The 24,485-nt window shown below is 53.7% G+C and overlaps 2 protein-coding genes and 1 long non-coding RNA gene across 10 annotated transcripts; 2 read left to right on the plus strand and 1 right to left on the minus strand.

Annotated features, from left to right (window-relative positions):
• Window positions 1–623: 623 nt before the first annotated feature.
• Window positions 624–5,039, plus strand: SLC25A39 (solute carrier family 25 member 39). 4 transcript variants are annotated; one of them, XM_058703038.1, is made up of 12 exons: window positions 624–782; window positions 1,646–1,745; window positions 1,879–1,938; window positions 2,063–2,107; window positions 2,341–2,474; window positions 2,818–2,885; window positions 3,028–3,152; window positions 3,334–3,507; window positions 3,850–3,959; window positions 4,186–4,267; window positions 4,347–4,427; window positions 4,520–5,039. In XM_058703038.1, exons 2-12 carry the CDS (start codon window positions 1,661–1,663, stop codon window positions 4,633–4,635), a joined length of 1,080 nt encoding a protein of 359 aa, XP_058559021.1. In that variant the 5' UTR covers window positions 624–782; window positions 1,646–1,660; the 3' UTR covers window positions 4,636–5,039. The 4 variants fall into 4 exon arrangements, with proteins under 4 accessions (XP_058559021.1, XP_058559023.1, XP_058559022.1 ...); XM_058703040.1 differs by having other exon boundaries at window positions 2,365–2,474; XM_058703039.1 differs by lacking the exon at window positions 624–782 and adding an exon at window positions 1,129–1,544.
• Window positions 5,040–5,690: 651 nt separating this feature from the next.
• Window positions 5,691–15,010, minus strand: RUNDC3A (RUN domain containing 3A). Of its 5 annotated transcripts, none has more exons than XM_058703037.1 (11): window positions 14,849–15,010; window positions 11,071–11,186; window positions 10,553–10,701; window positions 10,278–10,363; window positions 9,240–9,329; window positions 9,059–9,139; window positions 8,749–8,914; window positions 8,485–8,642; window positions 7,595–7,732; window positions 7,356–7,462; window positions 5,691–6,318 (listed from the first exon to the last, which is right to left on the minus strand). In XM_058703037.1, the coding sequence occupies exons 1-11, from the start codon at window positions 14,953–14,955 to the stop codon at window positions 6,176–6,178; spliced, it is 1,341 nt and encodes a 446-aa protein (XP_058559020.1). In that variant the 5' UTR covers window positions 14,956–15,010; the 3' UTR covers window positions 5,691–6,175. The 5 variants fall into 5 exon arrangements, with proteins under 5 accessions (XP_058559020.1, XP_058559017.1, XP_058559015.1 ...); XM_058703034.1 differs by having other exon boundaries at window positions 10,553–10,686; window positions 14,849–15,002; XM_058703032.1 differs by having other exon boundaries at window positions 10,553–10,689; window positions 14,849–15,002.
• Window positions 11,915–16,928, plus strand: LOC131497086 (uncharacterized). Its single transcript, XR_009254764.1, has 3 exons — window positions 11,915–12,449; window positions 12,739–12,836; window positions 14,777–16,928. It is a non-coding gene; the product is annotated as an uncharacterized LOC131497086 (long non-coding RNA).
• The last annotated feature ends 7,557 nt before the right edge of the window (window positions 16,929–24,485 follow it).

The following is a 24,485-nucleotide window of genomic DNA, read 5'->3' on the forward strand; positions in this document are numbered from 1 at the left end:
TCCGGCGGACCCTGTGTTTCCTGGCTCCCGGGAGAGCTTTTTCTCTGTCCAGCCTGCCTGGTCCGAGTCACAGCTCTTCTAACCCCAGCGCCCACGCGCACGGTACCCAGCAGTTTGGCAAGAGGTTGTGGAGCAGCGCCTCAGTCGATTATCTGTAAAATAGGAATAACGCTAATTTCTGTTCCGTAGGTCATCACTAAATTGGAAAACTCCGCAGGGAGCCCGGCGGGTAAATATATGCCATCACTATCTGATCGCCCCGTGGCCTTGGAAGAACTGATTCAAATCCCTGCCGGCTCCGCAGATGAAGACACCGAGGAAGAGCGGGAGAGCGCTTTACCCACGCTGGTCTGGAAAGTTAAGGGAAGAGCTGGGACTCCCCAGGCAGAGCTCGCCCAGCGTACTGGTGGGATGGAGTTTGTAAGACCACGCTGTTAAGTGCGGTGCTGCCTCCGTCACGCTCGACGTGGAGACCCCGCGACCTTGGGGCGCTGGTCCGGCGGAGAACCTGCGGCGCACCCTCCCTCGGCTGGGGGACTGGGGCGGTGCGGGTCCCAGAACCTCTGCGGGTGGGCGGGGCCGGCGGCACTCCGGGCGTGCGGCAGGTCGGCCGGCGGGGGGCGGGGCCTCGCGGCGCGGTCCGGAGGCGGGGCGGGCTCTGCTGCTTTTCAAGTCGGCCTTGGTACGGGTCGAGCGCGCGCGGACCCTGCACCGGCCGCGGAGCCGCCATGGGCCCGCTGGGCCCTGGGCGCCGCGCAGCGCGAGCACCGGCCTGGAGCCAGGTGGGCGGAGCTGGACCGGGGTTGAGGGCCCGGCTCGGGGCGGGGGCGGGGTGGAGGTGGGCCTTCCGAGGTCCCGGGGAGCCTGAGCTGGGCTGGGGGCCTGGAGTCGTGAGCGGTCGGGCCGACCTGCTCGGTCCCACCGGGCGTCCGCTGAGCGCGGGACCGGCGTGCCGGAGGAACAAGGAGAGATCCTGTCTCTCCAAACCTACTTTCCGCCCTCTCGGCCGAACAACCCCGCCTCTGTCTTGGGAAGAGAGCAGAGAGATTGTCCTTCCCATCTAGGCCTGGGGACTGGCCCTTCCGGCCTCGGGGGGAGGGTGCGGGGGAGGGCCTGGAAGCCTGCCTGCAGTCCCGAGAGAGCGGACGGTCCTTTCGTGACCATCAGATTTGTTTACACGTTTCCCTCATTGCTCGGCCCCACCTTTCAGGCCCAGTGACTCGGAGCTCCCAAGTGCCTGCCTCGAGAGGCAGGGGCTTTGGGGAGCGGCTCAGACGTTTTGATCTTTGGGTCCCCAGGGCCAAACCAGGTGCCTGCCCCGAGGAGGGGGCACGGTAATTCCGTGTTGCTTAGATGAGGGAATGGCAGTGGGCCATTATTGCCTCTTAACCAGTGAGTAACTCCCCAGGCTTCCCTCCTAACTACTCCCACAGTGACCTTGGTCAGGTCACCCTACCTCTATGAATCTCTGTTTCTCAATTGACAAAGTAGAGCTGACAACTGCTTTAAAAGGTTATCGTGAGGATCGTTTGAATTCATGTTAAGTGAGTGAATTGGGATGAAGGGCTGGGTCAAATCCCTTTATTCCCTTCACACTGACTCGTGTTTTGTGAGTTGGGACTCCAGTTGACTGTTTATTTTTCAGAATTGAAGCTACAAGATGGCTGACCAGAACCCTGGGGGCATTAGCCCCCTCCAACAAATGGTGGCCTCAGGCACCGGGGCTGTGGTCACCTCCCTCTTCAGTAAGATCTGGGGAGGTGGGGTGGGGGCAGCTGGGGACTAGGGCAGACCAAAGATTGGAGGGGACCTGGTCCTGGAGGAGGGGTCAGGGTTGGGGTCCTTAAGGAGACTTCAGACCTGCTGTCTTCCCCCCAGTGACACCCCTGGACGTGGTGAAGGTACGCTTGCAGTCTCAGCGCCCCTCCGTGGCCGGTGGTGAGTGCCCGACCCTGGAGCCAATATGGGGTGATGCCTGGATAAAACAAGGGTCTTCCAGGGATGGGGTCCCTGGAGCGGGTGGGGGGGTTCTCCTGACTTAAGGGACTGCCTTGTATTTTAGAGCTGATGTCTTCCTCCAGACTCTGGAGCCTCCCCTACACCAAATGTGAGTTCCCCAAGCCACAGGGGGCTTGTGAAGGTCCAGGGGAGGGAGTGTCCCCAGGGGACCCAAGAGCTCCACAGCCCTAGCACACACTTCCAGGTCCTGTTAGCGAGCCCTCTGTCAGGAATGTCCACGCAGGGACCACAGCCTCTGCTGGCCCTCTAGGGATGGGGGCTCACCACCTCCCTGCAGGGTTCCAGAGCATAGTCATCCTAACACCCCCTCCCCTTTCCCAGTGCCCTCCTCTCTCCGATCCACAGGGAAGTGCCTCCTGTACTGCAATGGTGTCCTGGAGCCCCTGTACTTGTGCCCAAATGGTGCCCGCTGTGCCACCTGGTTCCAGGACCCCACACGTTTTACGGGCACCTTGGTGAGTTGGGCCCTCAACCGTGTCTCTAGGCATTCCTGAGGGCTTTGCATTGGTCACGCTGCAGACTCAGGAAAGAATGAGTGACGCAAAGCAAGTAGGGGTGGCCGGTTCGGTTTGGGAAGGGCTTCCCTGAGGAGGTATCGTTGCTATGAGGCTTTGAAGGGTGGGCAAGAGTCCACTTGGAGCTAAGTGGGTGATTGAGTGTGTGGGGGCCTGAGCGACTACCGCCAGGACTCTGGGCAGTGGGCAGAGGTGAGGGCGTCAGGCTGGAGCCAAGTATGGGTTAGCCCCCTCATGGAGCTTCTTCGCCTTCCTCCTTGCGGACTGGTGTCTGCTTGGCCAGGATGCCTTTGTGAAGATCGTGAGACATGAGGGCACTAGGACCCTGTGGAGCGGCCTCCCAGCCACCTTGTGAGTATCCCAGCTTGTGTATTTGCTTTTCCTTCCCCGAATCCTCTGGCCCGTTCCTCTCCTGTTGGCTGACTGGGCAGGGGAGGCCTGGGAGGTTTGGGAGGCTTTGGGAGTCCCAGCTAACCTCTGTTCACACTCCCAGGGTTATGACTGTGCCGGCCACTGCCATCTACTTCACCGCCTATGACCAACTCAAGGCCTTCCTTTGTGGTCGAGCCCTGACTTCTGACCTCTACGCACCTATGGTGGCTGGCGCACTAGCCCGCTGTGAGCACAGCCTTGGGCCCTTGATCTCTCTCTCTGACCCCCACCTGTGCTTGAGTCCGGTTCTGGCTTCCAGCTCCGGTGTCTGGCAGCTTAGGGGTAGAGGGATCTCTTGGGCCCCCAGATCCTGGGACAGGTTGCCGTTGGGCCCCGTGAGCTGACCTCTCCCCACTATTCCCCCTAGTGGGAACCGTGACTGTGATCAGCCCCCTGGAGCTGGTGCGGACAAAGCTGCAGGCTCAGCACGTGTCATACCGGGAGCTGGGTGCCTGTGTCCGAGCTGCCATGGCTCAGGGCGGCTGGCGCTCGCTGTGGCTGGGCTGGGGCCCCACTGCCCTTCGGGATGTGCCCTTTTCAGGTAGGAATCAGGGGTGCAGGGGCTGGGGTAACGGAGCCTTTGGATGACTCACAAGAGTTCTGCGGTTAAATCCCAGTTGTGCTGTTACTGACTTTGAAGTCACCTGACTTCTCTGGGCTTTGAATAGCTCATCTGTGCAATGGGGCCAGCAGGCAGGGTCTTCACCCAGGTTCTCAGAAGTAAATTTCTGCAGAGGGCCCGTTATAGAAACTGGCACGTAACGAGCAGTCTTGGTTACCAGGAGGGAGGGCTTGTCACATTGTGCGGCAGTGGAAAATGGGAGGTCTGGGGCCACCCTGCTGCCCTCTCCAACTCTAATGAGCGTATCCTTGCGCCCCCAAGCCCTGTACTGGTTCAACTATGAGCTGGTGAAGAGCTGGTTGAGCGGGCTCAGGCCAAAAGACCAGACATCCGTGGGCATCAGCTTTGTGGCTGGCGGCATCTCAGGGACGGTGAGTTGATCGGACAGGGAGTGAGGCCAGTGGATGTGTCCTTGGGAGGCCTGAGGGTTGTTGGAGGTGCTCAAGAGAAGAGTGCTCGTGTAGCAGCAGGTGGCTGCCTGTTGAGGAGCAAGCTCGCCCTCCCTGGTGAAATCCTAGTTAAGGTTGGCAGACCCTGGCTGGATGGGAGGGATGGGGGTCCTGGGAATGGAGACCAGCTCTCTCCCTACCCCGCCAGGTGGCGGCCATCCTGACTCTACCCTTTGACGTGGTGAAGACGCAACGCCAGGTCGCACTGGGAGCGGTGGAGGCTGTGAGAGGTGAAGGTTCTGGCTGGTGTGGGGCCAGGCAGGTGGGGGCCCAAGCGGGGTCTTACTGGGCTGTGCCTTACGTTTGCAGTGACGCCCCCACACGCCGACTCCACCTGGCTGCTGCTGCGGAGGATCCGGGCTGAGTCTGGCACCAGGGGACTCTTTGCAGGTGAGTGTCTGTGTGTGTGTGTCCAAACTTGGAAGGATCGGGCCCCTCCCAGGACCCTGACCTCTGACCCTAATCTCCGTCTCCCATTGCAGGCTTTCTCCCGAGGATCATCAAGGCTGCCCCCTCCTGTGCCATCATGATCAGCACTTACGAGTTTGGCAAAAGCTTCTTCCAGAGGCTCAACAGAGAACAGCCTCTGGGCTCTTAAAAGGAGCCAGGGGACAAGGACCCTATCTCTTCCATGGATGGGGGTGGGGCAGAAGGAGACTGAGCCAAGTGCCTTGTCCTCAGCACTGAGGGGAGGGGCCTCATTTCCCTTCCCTCTCAACTATGAGCTCCAGGGGTTGGGGCTACCCCTCTAGGTCTGCCAAGGCCCCCCTAAAACAGCTTTCTTCCTGCTGTTCCTCATTCCCAAGCCCCAAGGATAATCACTTTTCCAGCCCCCCGCCCCGACCAAGTTCAAGACCAAATCTGATAACTGCCCCCTCCCTTCCCACCATTTCCCTGTGTTTGCTGTAGCTGGGTCTGCTTCTGGGAGCCACAAAACCCTGGGCCTGGTGTAGTTTGCACCCTTCCCTGTTAATTCCTTGAGTCTAAAGATGATGAACTTCTCTCCAGTGCCTGTGAGTGCAGGGGGGTCAGGGGTGGGGAGGGAACTGGGACTTGGTGAGTGATTTGCACAGAGGGGGCCTGGAAGGGACCTTGACAGCGGCTTTTACTGCCCAGGTGGTACCCATATAAAGCACCCCCCTCCTTATTTAGTGAGAGCTGGGTCAGTGCAAGGACCCAGAGTTGGGGGCGACAGGTAGTGTTAGGGCCAGGGTAGAAGGTGGTGCAACCTCTCCCCAAGGGCACACTTCAGTGCCAACAGAGGAGGGAGGTTGCTTCTTTGGGTCTGCAACTCTGGGCCAAAGCTGAATTGCTCAGGGTGCCGGAAGGAGAATAGGGCCCTGCCAGGGCTTGCCTCCTCCACCTGCCCCCAGGATGTTCAGTGTCTTCTCTGCTTGGGGCTAAGCAAGTTATTAAGAGTATTAGGCTGAATGGGGGCATTTACATGTCTGCTGGGGAAAGGCCTAACATTTAGGACCCTTCTCAGGAAAGCCACCTACTCCTGGCATTCTTCTGACAGGTCTGCTCCCGTGGGGCACGCACCCATTCTGTCCGGCCTAGCATCACCTTCGTTATGGGCCCGGCACCAGCTCTATCAGATTATGCCACCTCAGGACAGTGTCCAGTCCCAGCCCCCCACAGACAAAGTTGCCCTCAGTCTTCTGGTTTTTATTTGCCTGATCCCCTCAGAGCCCCTGCCCTGGGGACTGGGAAGGGAGGGACTCCAGGGAATACACAAGGACAGACTGAAGAGGCATGGGAGGTGGGGGTGCTGAGGCTGGGCCACCAGCTCCTGAGGAGGGTGGTGGGGATGAGCGAAGAAGAGTCCAGTGGGAAGCCAGCCGGGCGTCAGGGTCACCAGAAGAATGGAACAAACTTTCCCAAGGATTCCCTGTAGCCGCGGTGCCCCTGCAGCCTGGCCCAACCGACTCCCCTTTGCAGCTCCTGCTCCCTTGGGCAGAAAGCTAAAACTGGCAAGAAGCAAAGGTTGCCTTTCGCAAGAGACCCATGGCTGGGTGGGCAGCGTTCCCTGGAAAAGTGGCCTGGACTGGGGGACTCTGAGGAAAGGCGGCAGGTGTCTGTGCCCCTGGCCAGGGTGGGGGTGGGGGGGCTGGCGTTGGTGCTGCCCACACCGCTCCTCAGCTGGGGCTCAGTGCTGGGCTGCCCTCAGGACTGTCGCTCACCAGGCACTCGTTGGATTTGAAGCTCGCCAGGGACTTGCAGCTGGGGATGGAGGCCAGGGAGCCGCAGAGGCCCAGCATGGAGGGCGTGGGGTCCTTCCCTGGGGAGAGAGGGCAGGTGAGGCCAAGCCAACTGGTCTGCCTGTGTGTGAGTTGGGGAGGGGGGTACAGGCGAAGGCAGTGGAGGGGCAGCCCTCAGGTGAACCCCCCCCCCCCAGGAATTTTTCCTCATTTCTGGAGCATTTGCCATTTTCAGTTAAACCTTGATAAGCATCTGCCCATGCCATGCACAGTGCCAGGGACACTGTATTGTAATCGTCAGTTTATGTCTCTGTCTCCCCCTGAGGTTCATCCTCTCTGTCTGTTTATTAAACACACGGTGAGCACTTGTTCCGTTCCAAGCACTGGGGATACAGAGAACGGACGAGACACGGTCCCTGCCCTCACGGAGCTCACAGTCTGGTGGGGAGACAGACACACGGACAATCACAAACACAGTGTGGCGGGGTTCCACGTCCATAGCCTGCCTTGTCTCAAAGAAGATCTAAAATCATCCAGTACAGTGTGGTTTTTAGAAAGAAAAGGCAGAAGTCCAGGCACCGGGAAAACTAGGGCGGGGAACCAAGGTGAAGCCAGGGGAGGGCAACACAAAATGCATGCGTTGAAGTCCTGGACATTCGCTTGAAGAGAGCCACTAATTTGGCTCTGAGCTTCCTGGCAGCCAAAGAAAAGGGGGAAACAATGGTCAGGCAAGCGGTTCGCAGAGTGCATGAGATAAGAGCAAATCAGTTAGGCAAAGAATTCCCCAAGAATTTGTGAGCCCCTTGAGGACGTCATCATGCCAAAAAGCCATTGAGCCCTCACCATATGCCAACATGGGTGGTTATTTTAATCAGCATCCCCATTTTACAGATGGGAAGTGCTCAGCCAGGTGAAGTGACTGACCAAGCTGGCAGGGGAGGAGGCACAGCTAGTTTGCCCTAGGGTCTGCCCAACACCCCCAAACCAAACTTAATTGCTGTGCTAAGCTCTCTGGAAGGGCTGAATGAAAGAGGGAATTGGCCAGGGCCTGACCATAGGCCCCAAGGCCTGGCCTCAGCCCTCCTTGGAAGAGTTGGGTGCTGGATCGGGGGCTCACCGATGGGGCCCCAGGGCTCCTCATCCCGTTTGCCCTCTCCCAGGCGCTGGGAGTCCGAGCTCAGACTGGCTTCAGCTGACAGTGGCTCCGTGCTCATGAAACTGTGTCTGTGGCAGAGCAGAGGGCTGGTGTGCAGGCAGAGGCCTACAGCCCCCCTCCCCCCCCCCCCGCCCTCCCAGTGCCCCTCTTCCCAGTAAGGGCCAGCACTCGGGCCCAAGCTGAGCCTGGCTGAGGCTTACCTCCGGTAGAGCTTGGGGTTGTTGGCACCCTCTGCCCCATTGAGCGTTCCTAGTGATGGCCATTGGTTGACCAGGGGAGTAGTGAGCTCTTTGGAACCCTGGGCCAGGGGAACGTGGTCACCGGGGATCAGACCTGTCCTGGGATGGGGAGGAGGGGTCAGGACTGGCTAGGAGAGGGAGCAGAAGTGGGGAGGGGGGGGCGAGCTCAGAAAGAGGTGGTGGTGGGGTTAGGAATGAAACCTGGGGAGCAGAAATGGGGATAGAATGTTGAGGATCAGTAGGGCAGATCCTGGGAGTCAGTGGAAGGTACTGGGGGTTAGAGAGGTGACGGGGAAGTGGTGTGCTCCTACTGGGGGATGGAGGGGACAATGGGGTGTTTGCGGGACTCAAGTCAGTGTGGAGTGGATAGAGAACAGAGTGGGAATCCTGAAGGTTAATGGGGTATCTTTGGGGACTCCTGCTGGGAGATCACAGGGTAATGAAAAGGTCTAGGGGGGAGCTGTTGGGGATGAGTAGCAGTGAAGTCAGTGGTCACCGTGGGGATGATGGTCAGTGGTTGTGGATCAGAGGGCTGTTGAGCAGAGGGAATAACGGATCGTGTTGAAGGTTGCTAAGTAACATTTGAGGTCCTTATCAGTAATGTTGGGGTCCCAGGAGTAATGTTCTATAACCATGCTAGCTGACGGATGAAGTGGGGCGCCCAGGATCTTACGTTGAGAGTAACTTAGTTCGCTGGGGACGGGGGCCTGGGGTGGAGGAGGTGAGGGGATCAGTGGTTTGATGCTGGCGGTTGGTTGCACTAGATGCTGTTATTAAGGAAGGTGACGTTAGACTCTGGGGGCGATGTGGTCGGGGTGGCCGGGACGGGGAAGGGCGGCGGCGGCGCTCACAGCTGCTCCTGCAGCTCCAGGATCACGCCTTCCAACTCCCGCTTCTCACGCTGGTTCTGCGCCGCCGCCTCCTCCAGCTGTAGCTGCAGCCGCCGGTTCTCCGCCTCCAGGTCCTTCAGCTGCGACTCGCGCAGGCGCACCAGCTCCTCCAGGTAGCCCTGCGGGGCGCCGGCTCAGCCCGGGCCGCGGGACGCGGGGGGAGGGTCCCAGCGGCCGCCCGCCCCCCTTCCCCCAGCCCGCAGCCCCCGCCGCGGCATCACGCACCTTCTGCGCGTAGACGATGCGGAACTTCTGTTCCATCTTGTGCCATTTGCTGTACCAGCTGTCCTCGTCGGTGACGAGCGGCAGGTACGGGTGCTCGGGCGAGTTGTCCTCGCTGGTACTGCTCTCGGCGCTGTGCCGCTCCTCCTCGTCCGTCAGGTAGTCATAGCTTGGGGGAAGGAGCGGTGGGCACGGCCCGCTCTGCCCGCCCGGGCTTCCCTCGCCGGCCCCCTGGGGCGGAGGGACCCGGATGCCGGCGCAGCCTGCCCCCTGCCCGCCGTCCCCCACCCATCACAGCAGTCCTGCTGCTCACCTCTGGGTGAACTTTAGGTAGGGTGTGTAATCGATGACCACGGGGGTCTTCCCGTCCAGCACTTCGCCCTTTAGGCAGAAGCTGGGGGCAGAGGAACCACAAGGTTGGGGGCGGGTAGGAGGAGATGGGAATGTGGGCGTTCGCGGCTAAACTCCCTCAGTCACCTCCATCCAGACCCCACCTGAAGTCTATGGCGCTCAGTCCGATCAGCATTCCGGTGAGGACGGTGGCTTCCTCCCGAAGCATGATGGCTCCCGAGTCATAGAAACGTCTGCGGGGCGGGGGAGCGAGGGACTGATGGTGCAGCGTCCTCCCGCGGGGGTGGCGGGTGGGGCACCCCTCAGGACTTCTCTTGTTAGCTTACTACAGACCTTTCCTAGAGGAAGGAGGGGTCTCTTTCCTGCTCACCTCTCAGGTGTGGATCTGGTCTCTCCCTCAGAGTGGGGCCCACTGTGTCTCCCACCTATTAGAACGTGTGTTCCCTGAGAATACTTTCCTCCATCCATCCTCTGAACTACCCCTTTCCCGCAAAGCATGGAGTCCTCCAGAACGGTAAAATCAGGAAACCAGTTCTAATCATTAGTGCTTGGCATACAGCAGGTGCTCAAAAATATGGTGATGTAAACTCTGACATGTGAGGACAGACTAGAGATAGAATGGAGTAAAAACATTGGGTTGTATGTGACCACTGGGTTGGTGGGGAGAGAGACATGACCCTGACCATACTCAGCTTCAAGCACAAATTCTGCCTGTGACCCCGGCCCCTGAGACCCATTCTCTCTGCAAACCCACGGTGCAGGGACTGAGGCTCGGCACACTGGGACTCTGTCGTCCGTGGGTAGCAAGTACAGACTGCTGCCACTGTTTGCGGAGTAGGTAGGGCTCTGTGTTATAGGTCATGGAACAAGGTTAACATAGTTGAGGCTTGTTCAGAGGTGTGTCTAAGGTTAGGGCTGTGCATGAGGTCGGTGCTGCCGAATGGTGGAGAATAATTAATCTGACTTGGAAGAGATGGTGGTGGTGCTAAAGGTGTGTTCCAGGAAGGCAGGGGCAGCGGCAGAGGATAGTCTGGGAGAGGGAAACTAGCAAGCTAGCAGTGCATGCTGGGAGTTGTAGTCCAGGTACCGAAGGTTGCTCTAAGAATTGAAGGATCGAGTATGTTTAGGCAGTGAACGTGCACACTGGGATCTGTGGTCCGAGCTGACTGAGAGGGTCTGACCTGGTGGTCCGGGTGTCCCGCAGAGCTGTGGTGATGTATTCCGACATTCTCTTCTCCATCAGTGCCACTCGGATCCATGCCCGGCCCTGGAAAGCACACTCACCTTTATTTGTTGCCCTGAAGGGACCCATGAGTGCACTATTGGGTCTAGACCTCCTGTGGCTCTTCTACCCAGTGCCTGTAGGCAGGGGTGAGGAACAAGGAGCAGGCAATCCCCCCCCCCCCCCCCCCGTATTCCCCTGCATCCCTCGCCCTGCCCATCACAGGCCCCTCACCTTGGCTCGGGCTGTGCTGATGTTTTCCATGTTCTCAATGCTGCTCACACAATTGTTGGGCACTTTGCTGCAGGCCAACCGGATATAGTCCCAGAAGCCCCGCTGCCCGTCTGAGCTGAACCAGCTCACCGGACCTGCTGGGGCACAGGCTGAGCCAGGGCAGGGAGGGGGCTCAGCAAAACCAGGGAGTTTGTACAGGGTCCATGTAATGGGGTATACACATGCATAAGTATAAGCAGTCACGCCCACACATGGTGCCTCCCCCGAACATATGTGCACACACATGCATGTACACAAAGGGCTCACTAGCATATAACTGCACGCCCATTGATTGGGCTGTGGGCACCCACTCAAGTGGCCAGAAGACCCCGTCCCCTCTTCCCAGCTCTGTGCATGGCCCAGAGTCAAAATGATGGGGTTCAGAAAGCCACAGGGTAGATCAGAGTGGGTGGCTGGAAGCTAAAGGCTGGGAGTTAGGAGGGCTGGACAACAGGGGACAGGGAGCTGGGCCCGCCCACCTTTGAAACGGTGGCTGAGGATCTGCTCTAAGATGGCTGCAAAATTCACAAACTCCTCGGATGAGTCATCGATGGGTTCTGCCGTATACTTCTCCAGCAGCGTTTTCACAGAGAACCTGGTGAGGGGTGGGAGAGGGGGAAGTGGGGGTCCAGTGAGACAACAGGGTAATGGCAGTAGAGGAGGGGTGTTAGGCAAAGAGAGGGAGAGGAGAACAGAGAAGAGGTCATGAAGAGCATGGGTGTAGTGGGAAAGGGAAAGAAGGTGAAATACGGAGGGATACACAGTGACCACAGAGGTGCTGTGACCTGGGAGTGATAGAGTGGCAGGTGGGAGACTGATTGACATATAGGTGGTAGGAGAGGTGACAGCTAGAGAAAGGAAACTTCAGGAATAAAGTATGAGAGGGGATAGAACAGGTAAGAAGATGAGACACCCGGAGTCAGGGGTCTTTCCCAGAGTCCCTTCCTTCGTGCCCATCCTTTGGAGTTGCATTTTCTATGTGTGTGGGTCAGAGGTCAGCTAGGAGTTAGAAGTGGGTTTGTACCCCTGCCCTGTGCTGTCTTCTGCTATTGCTGGAACAAACTTCAGTCCCTTCTGGGGGCGGCGGGGGGTCACCTGTGCCAGGACATGTGAGTTGGCACTGAGCACATGGAGCGTGGGCATGCAAGGGTGGCCAGGTGGGCTTTTAGCACACGGATGCCCCCCTTTCCCCTTCTCCTTCCTAGCCTGGTCGCCCACACACCAGCTGCCCAGAACCAGGCGGTGCAGAGCTGGGCTGGGGCGTTGTGTGTCTGTGTGTGTGTGTGTGTGTGTGTGTGTGTGTGTGCGCGCGCGCGCGCAGGTTGTGGGTCTGACACACATTGGGTGTGTGTGTGCGGGACATTGGCAGCAGATCTCTGGAAGGGGTCTTAGAGGTCCAGACACCTGGCTTCTCAGAGAGGAAGGGAATCAAGGGAAGCCAACAGGGCTCAGAAACTGGAGCCCAGCAGCCCCCGTCCTTCCCTGCGATCCTGCTCAGAGCCTCAGCTACCTCTGCAATCCCTACCCCTGCAATCTCCACCTGCCATCCCTGCACTGGGATGGGGCAGGAACGAGGACACAGCTCCCAACATCCCATTATTGCCCTATTGTGGGTAGCAGAGCAAGAGTGGGTGTTGGGGGACATGGGGGCTGCTTGGAACTGCCCTCCCCGCCTAAGCTTATCAAGCCCTGTAATGTGTCAAGCACTGTAGTTTGCATGTATTAGCTCATCCACCTTTACAACAGCTCTGGGAGGTAGGTCCCCTTACTATCATCATTCCCATTTGACAGATAAGGTAATTGAAGATTCAAGAGGTGCACTGATCTGTTCAGAGTCACACAGCTAGTGAGGAGTCAGGTAAGTATGTCTGATTCCAAAGCGCTTCCTCTTTCTGCTACATCTTGTGGCCTCCTGGTGGCCACCACGATTCCCAAGGCCTGGGAGCAGCCCCTGCCTCCTCTGCCTTCCACTCTGCAAGCCCTTACGCACTGTCCTCTGAGGCTCTCAGACCAATGGCAGAACTGAGCCAAAGGCCCTCCCTCCCTCTCTTTGGGCTTAGAGCTGGTCTGGCCCGAAATCAGAGCCAGGTCAGTGTTGGGGTCGTAGTAGATGGAAGCAGCCTGATGGACTCAAATCCTGTTTCCAGGTGATATCCATGTGGCCTTGGACGGGTCATTTAATCTCTCTGAGGCCCAAACAGGAATAAGAGTACCTGCCTCAGGCTCCAGGAAGGACTGGGAGAAGGTAAGTGTGATAGGCCATTGGGCATGGGTGGCGAGGAGCAGGGCCATTAATGGTAAGGTCGACCCTGCTGGAAGGAGCGTGTGTTTAGGGCATTAGCTGGGCTTCATTATGCAGCACGCTTCACCCCCCGTGATATTTTCTGGTCATCTGGGTCAGCCCTCAGTGGGGGCCTGGGGCTCGTTTCAGTGTGGCAGCCATCTGCCATCTATCCTCAGGGGTGTCGCCGAACTGGTCATTGCCCCCGGGAGCCCCATGGTGTGTTCCTTGTTAGGAGGTGCAGTGGCTGCTGCAGGTTACCATGGAGACGGGGAGGCCAGGGCCCAGGGGAGCCCTTGGCCTGCTAAAGGGAACTGTTCTGGGAGCTGGAGGCGAACCACATGACAGTGATGAGGTAGCAGGGGCCTGAGGGGTTTCTAAGTCTTTGTCATGCCCCCAACCCCCTCCAAAACTCTGTCCCTCACACCCCAGCTCTAAGCCCACTTCCGAACCTCCAGAACCTCTGCTTCTCCAGCCTAGGCCAAAGGGAGATTCCCCGCACCCCCCCCCCCCCCACTTTCCCCATGCACTCAAGAGGCTCAGTTGTCCTAGCAGGCAAAGGAAAGAAGAAGAACCTTCTTCTCAGAGACAGGAAGGGTACCATCAGGAGAGGGCTATTTTCATGTGCCAGGCGTGTGGTCCTACACGAATTATGCCATAACTATTCCTTGGTGTGGCTGTTACATTGACAGTGGGGATGATGAGGCACCCAAGACCCAGAATGGTTAGGAGACTTCCCATGGTTGTACAGCAAATAACTGATGAAGTCAGAGCTTGAACCTGGGACCCTCTGGCCCCAAAGGCAGAAACCTTTGTTTTATACCATAGTGGCAGGGGTTGAGAGGTGAGGGTGGAGGCAGCAGCCTGCACTTTGGGCTGGGGCAGATGCAGTGTGGTTGGGTGTGTGCTCAGGAACCTGGAAGGAGCTATGGCGGGCAGGAGCCAGGGCATCAGGTGAGCACTGATTCCTGGGGGGAAGGAGCAGGGCCAAGGCCTGTGTGTAGGCAAGGTAGGGGTGGCAAGGCAGGACAGCTGAGCCCGGCACTTGGAGCGCCTGCCCTCAGAGGTGGCATGGGGGTGGGGAGGTTGCAGATGGAGAAGGCAGCTAGTGGGGGGGGGGGGAGGTCCTAGAGGGAGAGATGAGGGCAGGTGAGGCTGAGGGACAGTGGCTGGGCAGCTGGCCGCTCCTGGCTCAGGGCAGGGCAGTGAGGGTGAGTCACTGCAGGGCTGAGGTGGGAAGGTTCATTTCCTGGGCCCCCCAAAAGCAGATGAATCTTCCCAACACTGCGACAGCCCCACCCTCAGGGACACATCTGCCCTCCCAGTCTCCTCCCTGGAACCCAGGAGACCCAGGCTTCTGCGGTCAGACCCTCCCTCCTTCCCACGGCAGGCACAGCATCCCTCACCCTTCACTGGGTGGATTCGGGGGCTTTGCCCACACCGCTAGTTGATCCTGCCACAGGCTGCAGCTGCCCAGAGATGGAGGAGGGCACATCTCTGCTCCCGGATTTAAGCCTGGGAAATCTCCCAGGAAAGCCCCACCCCTGAGAGGCCAGGATGTCAGGGGTGGGAGTGAGGGTATGCTTGGAGGGCGTTCAGGCCGCTACCTGTCAGTTCTTCTCTGCCCACCTCGCCCCCGCCCCCAGCAAGGGAGCCAGCCATCCCCACCCCTCCCCCTCACACACAATGTCACTTCCTGGTTTTCACAGGAAGCTGCAGTGCCAATTAAACACCCCTCACCCCTAGGCCCCGGACTGGGCATAGGCCTGACTTGGCCTAGAAGGATAGGGACCAGACCTCCAAACCCCCTCCTGGTCTGGGCCTGAGAGGAACAGTGGACGCGCTCCTCTTAACTCTGTGCTTCATCCCTTTTCCTCCGTGGCTGCTGTGCACCCTCCCGGCAGGCACGCTCGGTCCGTATTTCCGCAGCCCGCCCCGACGCCTCTCCCTGACCACCCCCCGCCAGCGGCGCCCACCTGCACACGGTGATCAGGTTCCTACGCTCCACGGCCACATTGCGGGAAGACGCTTTCTTGGAGGACAGCCCCAGAGCCATGGTGGTCTGGACAAAGCTCGCTTCCATCCAGATGTGCGGCCACTGCTGCCGCCACCAGCTGCCCCCCACCCCGCCTGGAGCCCCGGCCCCCTCCCCCGCCGGATCACGGCTGGGCCCTCTGCCCGCCGGGGCCCCTCGATCCCTGCTCGGTCATCCCCCTGCCGCTGCTCCCGGTGCCCGGCCCCCTGGCACCCTCCCCCGGCGGCGATTCCAGAGCAAAACAAGGCCGGAGGGAGCTCTCCGAGGTGCTGAGCCGGGCCCGTCTCCCCCCTCCCTTAGACGCCCGCCCCCCTCGGCTGGTGACGTCAGGGCCCTCGGGCCCCGCCCCTGGCAGGCCGGGCACCAATCCGCAGAGGATGCAGAATTTGGGGGTGGGGGGTGGGGGAGAGGGCTGGGGCAGAAAGAGGGCGGAGGGGGTCCCCGGAAGAAGCAGCGATTGGAAGGAGGAAGAGGGGGCATCTGCCCTGTTGTCCATTCCCACACTCAGGGCCCGGGACCCCTCGCCTCGCGTCTCTGAGTTCCAACGACTGAACTCCCTGGTTTCTGAGCTGTGATCGGTGGTGTCTCAGTTTTCCTCCTGCTGCCGGGGAAAGGAGGTCCTCACTTCCCATACCTTCATCGCAGCCCCGTCCCCCACCCAATCAGTATCTGGGTTCTCAAGGAGGCCGGGATCAGGTCTGCCCCCAGAGAGCGCAGGTGGCCCTACGCGGTAACCTAGGAGGCCAAGGAGCAGTCGGAGAGACTGTATCTGGTGTTTGGCTTGTCAGCACCGGCCGGTGGATTCAACGGCTCCTAGGGTGGGGGATGGGAATCCAGAATAAGCCGTAGGAGCCTAGCGGCTTGAACCACTCAGGACTGTGAGACTAGACTGGCAGCTAAGGGCCAAGGCACTGCTCTCGCTCTCTCTCTCTCTCTCTCTCTCTCTCTCTCTCTCTCTCTGAGTCCTACTACACCCACACACCATCCCAGGGCAACTGGCTTGAGGGTTAACCCCCTGGCTATCAGCATTGCTGCATGGTGCCATCAACTCACTCTGCAAGGCTAAGAGAGCCCCCAAAGCTGATCACATCTTTTAGGGTAAAGTGAAAGAAATGGATGCATTGCCTGGCTTTCCTGTCACCCTCTGCCTCCCAGTTGTTCTCTCATCCCTGCTTGCACCTGCTCCATTCCTCTACTCAACCTGTTCTCTTTCACACTCCGAAATCTCCAGCTCCCACAGAAATCCTTCTGTGTTAAGGTGGGGTACACCCAATTTTCCCATTTGGCTTTAGGAATGTCCATCCTAGGGCTCAGCTTATGTGTATTCACCAACTCTGTCCACCTCCTGGATTTACTCCACTTTACTAGTGTATGGTCATATGTCCCCACATGGATTCACATGTGCACCAACATCTGAATATGATCAGCAGGCAGGGACCCTCTGTTAGCACAAACAGAGGAGGAAGAGATTTAAAAAAAAAAAAAAAAAAAGGCCTATGCAAGCTCACAACCCCGGTCTCACTCCCTGGGCACTCCCAGTAAAGATCTCATGTCTACTCAACCTCAGCCTCAATTCTTGGCTTCCAGGACCTCAGACTTGGTCTTTTCTGTTTCTTCTTTGCCGTTTCCCTCTTCCCTCACTTCTAGAAGGCCCTTTTATCATCCTCCTGCCTCCAGCTAGATAGCCAATGCCAATCATGATATTCTTTTGTTTTTCAGTTGCAGGGTATGTCGTGTGAACAAAAGAGCATGTAAAACACATAGGTGCAGTTTAAAGAATATTTACAAAACAAACACCTGTGTCATTTCCTTAAAGATCAAGAAATAGAAAGTTGTCAAGAACCCAGGACTTCCCAAACACACCCAGATCTTCTCTTCATCCATCCCCCCAAGGGACAACCACTATCCTGACTTTTGTCATAATCATTTCCTTGCTTTTCTTTATAGTTTTATCACCTATATGTCGATCAATAAATATATAGTTTAATGTTTCTTTATTAAAAGAAAATTTGTTATTTGTCTATTCTTTCTCCATTATTTTCCTCATATATGATTCCAATACATGTCAATACTACAGTTTATCTATTCTGTCACTGAGGGTAATTTTGTGTATCCGAAAGGGCCTAGTAAGAAAAATGGAAACCACATTATGTATTTCAGACAGAAGGGATTTAATACAGGGAATTGGTTACACAGGAGTTAGAAGACTAAAAGCGAAAAGAGAAAGAGAACACTGGGACGACATGGAACTCATAACCAAATGAAGCAGCGAGGGCTGAGGGAACAAAAGAGAAGAGGTGGGATTGCTGCACCCAAAGAGACCACAGGTAGGGCCCTACTGAGTTGGGGCTCAGATTCAGGCAAAGTCACCAGCAGGCTGCTGCTTATTCCTCAGAGGAGCTGTTTACAAAGCTGGTTCTTGGGGCGCCTGGGTGGCGCAGTCGGTTAAGCGTCCGACTTCAGCCAGGTCACGATCTCACGGTCTGTGAGTTCGAGCCCCGCGTCGGGCTCTGGGCTGATGGCTCAGAGCCTGGAGCCTGTTTCCGATTCTGTGTCTCCCTCTCTCTCTGTCCCTCCCCCGTTCATGCTCTGTCTCTCTCTGTCCCAAAAAATAAAATAAACGTTGAAAAAAAAAAATTAAAAAAAAAAAAAAAAAAAAAGCTGGTTCTTGGCGTGCAGAATGAAGCTGAAGGCTGGAGCCAACTTCCAACAACAGAGCAACTCTGAAAAAAAAAAACAGAAATATGGGGAGATAGTTCCTTCTTTCTTCCTCCTGCCTTCCATCTCTCTGTAGTGTCTCTTATTAGCAGAACCTAACAGAAAGCCAATTAGTAACGGAGACTGGGAAACAAGTTTGCAAAGTCAGATGCACTCAAATCAGACAGCAGAGACACAAATAATGGATTTAGAGCAGAAAGGCAAGAAATGAATAAATGACATTAGTCTGCCTCTCTACCTGCTCAACATTTATACACATCTTTTTTTTTTTTTAAGTTTACTTTTATTTATTTTGAGAGAGAGCTAGGAGCAAGCGGGGCGGGGGGGCAGAGAAAGCGGGAGACAGAATCCCAAGCAGGCTCTGTGATGTCAGCGCAGAGCCCCATGCAGGGCTCGAATTTGTGAACCAAACCATGAGATCATGGCCTGAGCTGAAACCAAGAGTTAGATGCTTAGCCACCCTGGCACCCCTGTACACATCTTTCTATACGTATTTGAATAGTAACAGGGGTGACTGGGTGGCTGTCAGTTAAGCATCTGACTCTTCATTTCATCTCAGGTCATGATCTCATGGTTGGTGAGTTTGAGCCCTGTATCAGGCTTTTACTGACAGCTCGGAGCCTGCTTGGGATCCTCTCTCTCTCTCTCTCTCTCTCTCACTTTCTCTCTCCCTCCCCCACTCACTCACTCACTCTCTCCCCCTCCCCACTCTCTCTCTCTCTCACTCAAATAAATAAACTTAAAAAAAAAAATGAACAGTATGGGGTGCCTGGGTGGCTTAGTCAGTTAAGCGTCTGACTTCAGCTGAGGTCATGATCTCACGGTTCATGGGTTTGAGCCCCGCATCAGGCTCTGTGCTGACAGCTCAGCCTGCTTCACATTCTGTGTCTTTCTCTCTCAAAAATAAATAAACATTAAAAAAAGAAACTTAAAAAAATGAACAGTAATGAACTTCATATGTTTGTCTCGCAAGGTGCAGTTGTCCTTTGTACAAATGAAGATGCTCTGGTTCCCACTCCCAAAAGTGGAGCTGCAAAGTCACTATGGTAACAGTATCCATTTCTGGGTGATGCTAATACCTCACCTAGTTCAGCCACATTTCCTCTAGAAGATTCTGTAACCTAAAGGCTAAATTATGAAGTTCATTATCAACAAAAAACTGCCTATAAAATAAGGGAAAGAAAGGAGGGGAGAGATTAATGTGTAGAGATTAATATGTAGATTAATATGTCATTATTACATATGTAATACTATGTATTATTAATATGTATTAATAATACAAAACAAGCAAGAAAGAAAATACTTATGGCTTCTACAATCCTTATTCCTGTAACTGTCACAAGTTTACCTTTATGACTCTCCTCTTCCATTACTCATTTCATTTTCACTTTGCCTGTAGCCATAACCTCAGCTTGTTAATTGTTTGTTTGTTTTTTAATCAGGTCAAGTGACCAAGCCTTCATTCTTGATGATTCTAAATCCTCAGAATTGAGTTCCTGCGTTTTTTCTTTAACTTTTGCTATTAGACATGGAAGAAAGGAGAGGCACGCCAGAGAATCCCATGGGTCCTAGGCATAGTCTTCCCTACCTTCACTGCATAGCTGCAACCCAATATCCCTTGGAATTTGGGATAGTCACCCCATAGTAACCTTCTGTGCTCTGAGCCCAGGCGAGCCTCGATCTCCAGTTTAGTGGACCCACTGTTGTATCTGGTGAAAGGATTCCTCCCTAGGTGTAGTAAATGTTGTCAGTGCTCCTCCCACATTCGCTCAGCTCTTGGGTACACTGGAAGAACTGCCAACTGCCAAAAAAAACTGCGACTCTTTCCCCAAGGGCTCTCTCTGGCCACTGGAGCCTGCTCTACTCCAACAAACACTGGGCAGGCTGAAAGTTCTGGGGAATTATACTTCCATCCAGAGCAACCCTGAGGAAATAACTGATGGGGATTGGTGAATAGATACCCCAGCTCCCTCAGCCCTCACTTGGGATGGTCCTGAGGCTCACATTATTATTGGTTCCCTGAGTGTCCCAACAGGATTTTAAGCTCTAGCTGGTCACGCTCTTAATATATATATTTTCTAATGTTAGAAAGAGAGAAGACGTGAGTGAGGGAGAGGAGCAGAGAGGCAGACAGAGAGAGAGAGAAAGAATCTCAAGCAGGCTCCACACTTAGCGCAGAGCCCAATGCAGGGTTCGATCCCACGACCCTGGAATCATGACCTGAGCCAAAAGCAGGAGTTGGACACTCAACCGACTGAGCCACCCAGGAGCCCGTAGCTGTTCACACTCTTAACTTTCCTGAGGGCACGCCCTTATTAGCCTCCTCTCCTTCCCCGTGTTCCTTTCTCACTTGCTTCCTGGTGGTTCTTAGCATCATTTCCCAAATAAAAACTTGCCTTTGAATCCTTTCCCTAGGTTCTACTTCTAGGGCAACTCCCCAAAATACAGCTGGTATTTTAAGTGGTCCTAGGAAGCAGGTTCTCAGGATAGGATTCTGGAATTGTATTATTCACCATCCATATGGCAACAAGGGTTACTTTGCTGAGGTAAGTGGAGTCCTTAGATCGACTAGAGTGCTGCGCATCATGATTATGTTCCACTTGGTGAATACAGGGTGTACGGCCTGTGAATATCTCTAGTATTTGAGACGTAGGAGGGAAGTGGTCATTATAAGGATAGCAGAGTTGGCCGGTTGTTAAATGACATCAAAGTGCTAAAAGACAAAAATGAGAGACTCACAGCCAACTATCAACTCAGGGTTCAGGGTGAGAGCAGGAAGGCCTCTATGGCAGCATTTAAGGAAACTCTCACCTGCAGCCTGTGCTGAAAATCGATCCCATAATCTGATTGTGAGAATAGCAGAATTATATCTTTAAAGACGTGACAAGTCTTTTTAAAGTCTTTAAAATAGCAGAATTATATCTTTATAGATGCAACAAGTCAGGCCCCTGAGATCTGGTATGGGATCACCTGTCCTGGGACCCTCAGATTTTTTCCCTGAGCCCTTTGGGGCAGCAGAAGTGGCCTCTCCTTGCCTGCATACTGTGCAAAGTCCACATCTGAGGCAGATGCCCCATAAGATGATCTTCAAGATCTGACTCTGACTCCCTCCATGATTCTAAAAAAAATTTTTTTAACATTTATTCATTTTTGAGAGTGAGAGAGACAGAGCATGAGCGGGGGAGGGGCAGAGAGAGAGGGAGACACAGAATCAGAGGCAGGCTCCAGGCTCCGAGCTGTCAGCACAGAGCCCGACGCGGGGCTCGAACTCGTGGACTGCGAGATCATGACCTGAGCCAAAGTCGGATGCTTAACCGACTGAGCTACCCAGGGACCCCCCTCCACCCCCCTCACGGTTCTAGACCCATAACTTCGATTAAGTGTCACCATGCACCAAGCGGGGAAGTACTATCCCAGCGACGACAAGAAAGGGATTATTCATCAGAAGACTGCAGGATCTGACTGGCTAACATGTCGCAGAAATTGGGAGAACGTGCCTCTACTTACCCCATGAGAGTGCTGGACGGAGGCCAGGGGGTGGAATATAAATAAGTCTGGATAATGGAGAGTTTATTGATCTGGGATACTCTCCCAGAGCCGAGGAGTTAACATTTTAAAGGCTCGGCAAGGACATCTGAAGCCAGTTGCAAGATGTTACTGGCATAGATCTTCAAAGTTTAGGAAAATCTACGCATTTCGGCAAATGAGGTGGAGAGGCCGGGACTGAGCGGCAGAATACTGGGGAGGGGGGTTCAAAGGCAGAGAGGTGGGCACACCAGAATGAAGTTATAATTATATGTGATCAGGGAACCCTCCAGCCCGCTGTATTCTTCGTGGAGGCCCAGAGATACTTCTTCAATAAAGTGATAAGAAACGGGCTAGATGTTAGGGGACCCTGGCACTCTTTACAACTCAGTAGTGGTTCTGCTCTGCAGGCGAAAGTCGGTGGTAGCAGAAGCTGCTGCGGAAAGAGGCTTCCCAGAGTCGATGTGTACGACGGGAGCCCAGAACAGAGGCCAGGCGATGGCACTTAATCAGCAGGGTCAAGGTGGACCCCTGTAATGGGCAGAAAGGCCAAAATGGTCACCTGGGATCTATTGTGAGTGTTCTCACTTCTTCCGAATTGCTGTGTCGTATGGTTGGTTATTCTATGCTTCACTTGCTGAGGAACAGCCAAACTGTTTCCACAGGGGTCGATTCGTTTTACATTCCCACCAGAGATATACGAGGGTTCCAGTTTCTCCAGCAACACTTGTTATTTTTCCTTTTTTATTTTATTTTGCTTTTTTTATTTTGAGAGAGAGAGAGAGAGCACAAGAAGGGAGAGGGGCAGAAGAAAAGAGAGAATCGTAAGCAGGCTCCTCACTCGGCTTGGAGCCTGATCCAGGGCTCGATCCAACAACCCTGGGATTATGACTTGAGCCAAAATCAGGAGTCAGGCACTCAACTGACTGAGCCACCCAGGCGCCCCACTTCGAACATTTTTTAAATGGGTTGTCTGTCTTTGTGCGATTGACTTTTAAGCCGATTCTACTAATTTGCTGAAAATTTCTATATGCTGAATTAATTAACCTGTAGCTTCTTTTGGATTTTCTTGATACACAATTAGGTCATTTGCAAAAACGGGTTTGTCTTTTCCTCACCAAATAACAAGCATCCTTGTTCTGTTTTTGGCCTCAGAAGGAAAGATTCCAATATCAAGTGTGATATTTGCTGTAAGTTTTTTGTAGGTATCTCTTATCAGGTTACAGAAGTTCCCTTCTATTTTAGTTTGCTCAAAGTGTTCATCATTAATGGGTGACAAAATTTTATCAAATGCTTTTTCTGTTTCTGAGATGAATATTTGGTTTTTACTCTGTCTTTACGTTCATGTGGAGGATTACATAAATTGATTTTTTCTAATGTGATCAAATTCCATTTCTAGGATAAGCCAATTTGGTCATGGTATATTACCTTTTTTATATATATTATTAGCTTTAGTTTGCTAAATGTTTTATTCATTTAGGCTTTTAAAATTTATGTTCATGCGTGAGATTGACCTATTATTTCCCTCCCTTGTACTATCCACGCCAGGTTTGGGTATTAAGATTATGCTGTTAAATGAGTTAAGACATGCCACCTTATTTTTTATGCTTCATGACATAATTTGTGAATCTTTGGAAGCATTTGCTTCTTGAATATGTGACTGAATTTAGTGATGAAGCTATCTGGTCATGGAACTATCTTTGCTGATTCAATTTCTTTAATCGTTGTGCATCATGTGGGTATTCTATTTATTCTTTTTTTTTGTCTTAGTTTTTTTATTTTGACTTTGTCAACTGGTTCTCCATTTTTATTATTATTTTTTTTAAAAATTTTTTTTAATGTTTATTTATTTATTTTTTTAACGTTTTATTTATTTTTGAGACAGAGAGAGACAGAGCATGAACGGGGGAGGGTCAGAGAGAGAGGGAGACACAGAATCAGAAGCAGGCTCCAGGCTCTGAGCCATCAGCCCAGAGCCCGACGCGGGGCTCGAACTCACGGACCGCGAGATCGTGACCTGAGCCGAAGTCGGACGTTGAACCGACTGAGCCACCCAGGCGCCCCTAATGTTTATTTATTCTTGAGACAGAGACAGAGCATGAATAGGGGAGGGGCAGAGAGAGAGAGGGAGACACAGAATCCGAAGCAGGCTCCAGTCTCTGAGCTGTCAGCACAGAGCCTGACGCGGGGCTCGAACTCACACACTGCTAGATCATGACCTGAGCCAAAGTCGGGCGCTTAACCGACGGAGGCACCCAGGGGCCCCAATTCATCCCTTATTGTTGCTGATGGGGATGGGTGGATAAATACAGTGGATAAAATGTAGTATCCCACTGTATAGATATAACACAATTTATTTGTCCATTTACTTACTGATGGATATTGGGATTCTTTCGATTCTGTTGACTATTTCGGCGAAAGCTAGGACAAATGGTATTGTATACATTTTCAATACTTGTAATCAAATATTTTCATTTCTCTTGGGTATATACCCGAAAGCGGACTTGCTAGATCACATGGTAAGTATATGTTGAACTTCATAAGAAATTTCCAAAGTGGTGGTACCATTTTACATCCCCATCACCAATGTATGAGAGAGCCACTTGCTTCTTACAGTAGACAACATTCAGTATATTTATTCTTTTTAATTTTAGCCACTCCAGTGGGTGTGTGGTGGGACCCCAATATGGTTCGTCTTTACTGAGGTGGAATTTACATACGGCAAAATGTTTAGATGTCAAGCATGACATTCACTAATTTAGTAGATACGTGCACTCATGTATCCCACATAGCAGTTAGGGAACAGAACATTTCCACAACTCCGAGGACATTCTCCCGTGCTTCGTCCTAGTCAGTCTGCTCAGAAGCAACCACTGACCCGATTTCTAGAACCATAGATTCGTTTTGCCTACTCTAAAACTTTATAGAAATGGAATCACACAATAAATACTCTTTGGCACTGGCTGTTTTTTGTTCAGCACGATGTTTTTGAGATTCGCTGATGTTGGAGCGTCTGTAAGTAACTATTTACTTTTATCGATGAGATAAGAAGTATACCACAGTTTGTTCATTCTCCTGTTGATAGACATTTGAGCTGTTTGTAGTGTTTGGCTATTATGAAAAAAACTTCCAAGAACATTCTCATTCAAGATATATTTCATATCTCTGGGATAAATATCTGGGATTGATTAAAGGAATCATAGGATAAGTATATGGTTAACTTTTTTTTTTTAAACGTTTATTTATTTTTGAGACAGAGAGAGACAGAGCATGAACAGGGGAGGGGCAGAGAGAGAGGGAGTCACAGAATCTGAAACAGGCTCTAGGCTCTGAGC

Source organism: Neofelis nebulosa, chromosome 16 (genome assembly GCF_028018385.1).
Source record: "Neofelis nebulosa isolate mNeoNeb1 chromosome 16, mNeoNeb1.pri, whole genome shotgun sequence".
In the NCBI taxonomy this organism is placed as follows: domain Eukaryota; kingdom Metazoa; phylum Chordata; class Mammalia; order Carnivora; family Felidae; genus Neofelis; species Neofelis nebulosa.

Bases quoted from the DNA above. Each gene is read 5' to 3' on its own strand.
- SLC25A39 (XM_058703038.1), top strand. From the start codon at position 1,661: ATGGCTGACCAGAACCCTGGGGGCATTAGCCCCCTCCAACAAATGGTG. The intron at 3,153-3,333 runs GTGAGCACAGCC...TATTCCCCCTAG, and splicing joins GGCTGGCGCACTAGCCCGCT to TGGGAACCGTGACTGTGATC. The intron at 4,428-4,519 runs GTGAGTGTCTGT...CTCCCATTGCAG, and splicing joins CACCAGGGGACTCTTTGCAG to GCTTTCTCCCGAGGATCATC.
- RUNDC3A (XM_058703037.1), bottom strand. From the start codon at position 14,955: ATGGAAGCGAGCTTTGTCCAGACCACCATGGCTCTGGGGCTGTCCTCC. The intron at 10,702-11,070 runs GTGGGCGGGCCC...GCCCTGGCTCAG, and splicing joins CCTCAGCCACCGTTTCAAAG to CCTGTGCCCCAGCAGGTCCG. The intron at 9,140-9,239 runs GTGGGGTCTGGA...CTCTGCCCCCAG, and splicing joins CTGAGCGCCATAGACTTCAG to CTTCTGCCTAAAGGGCGAAG.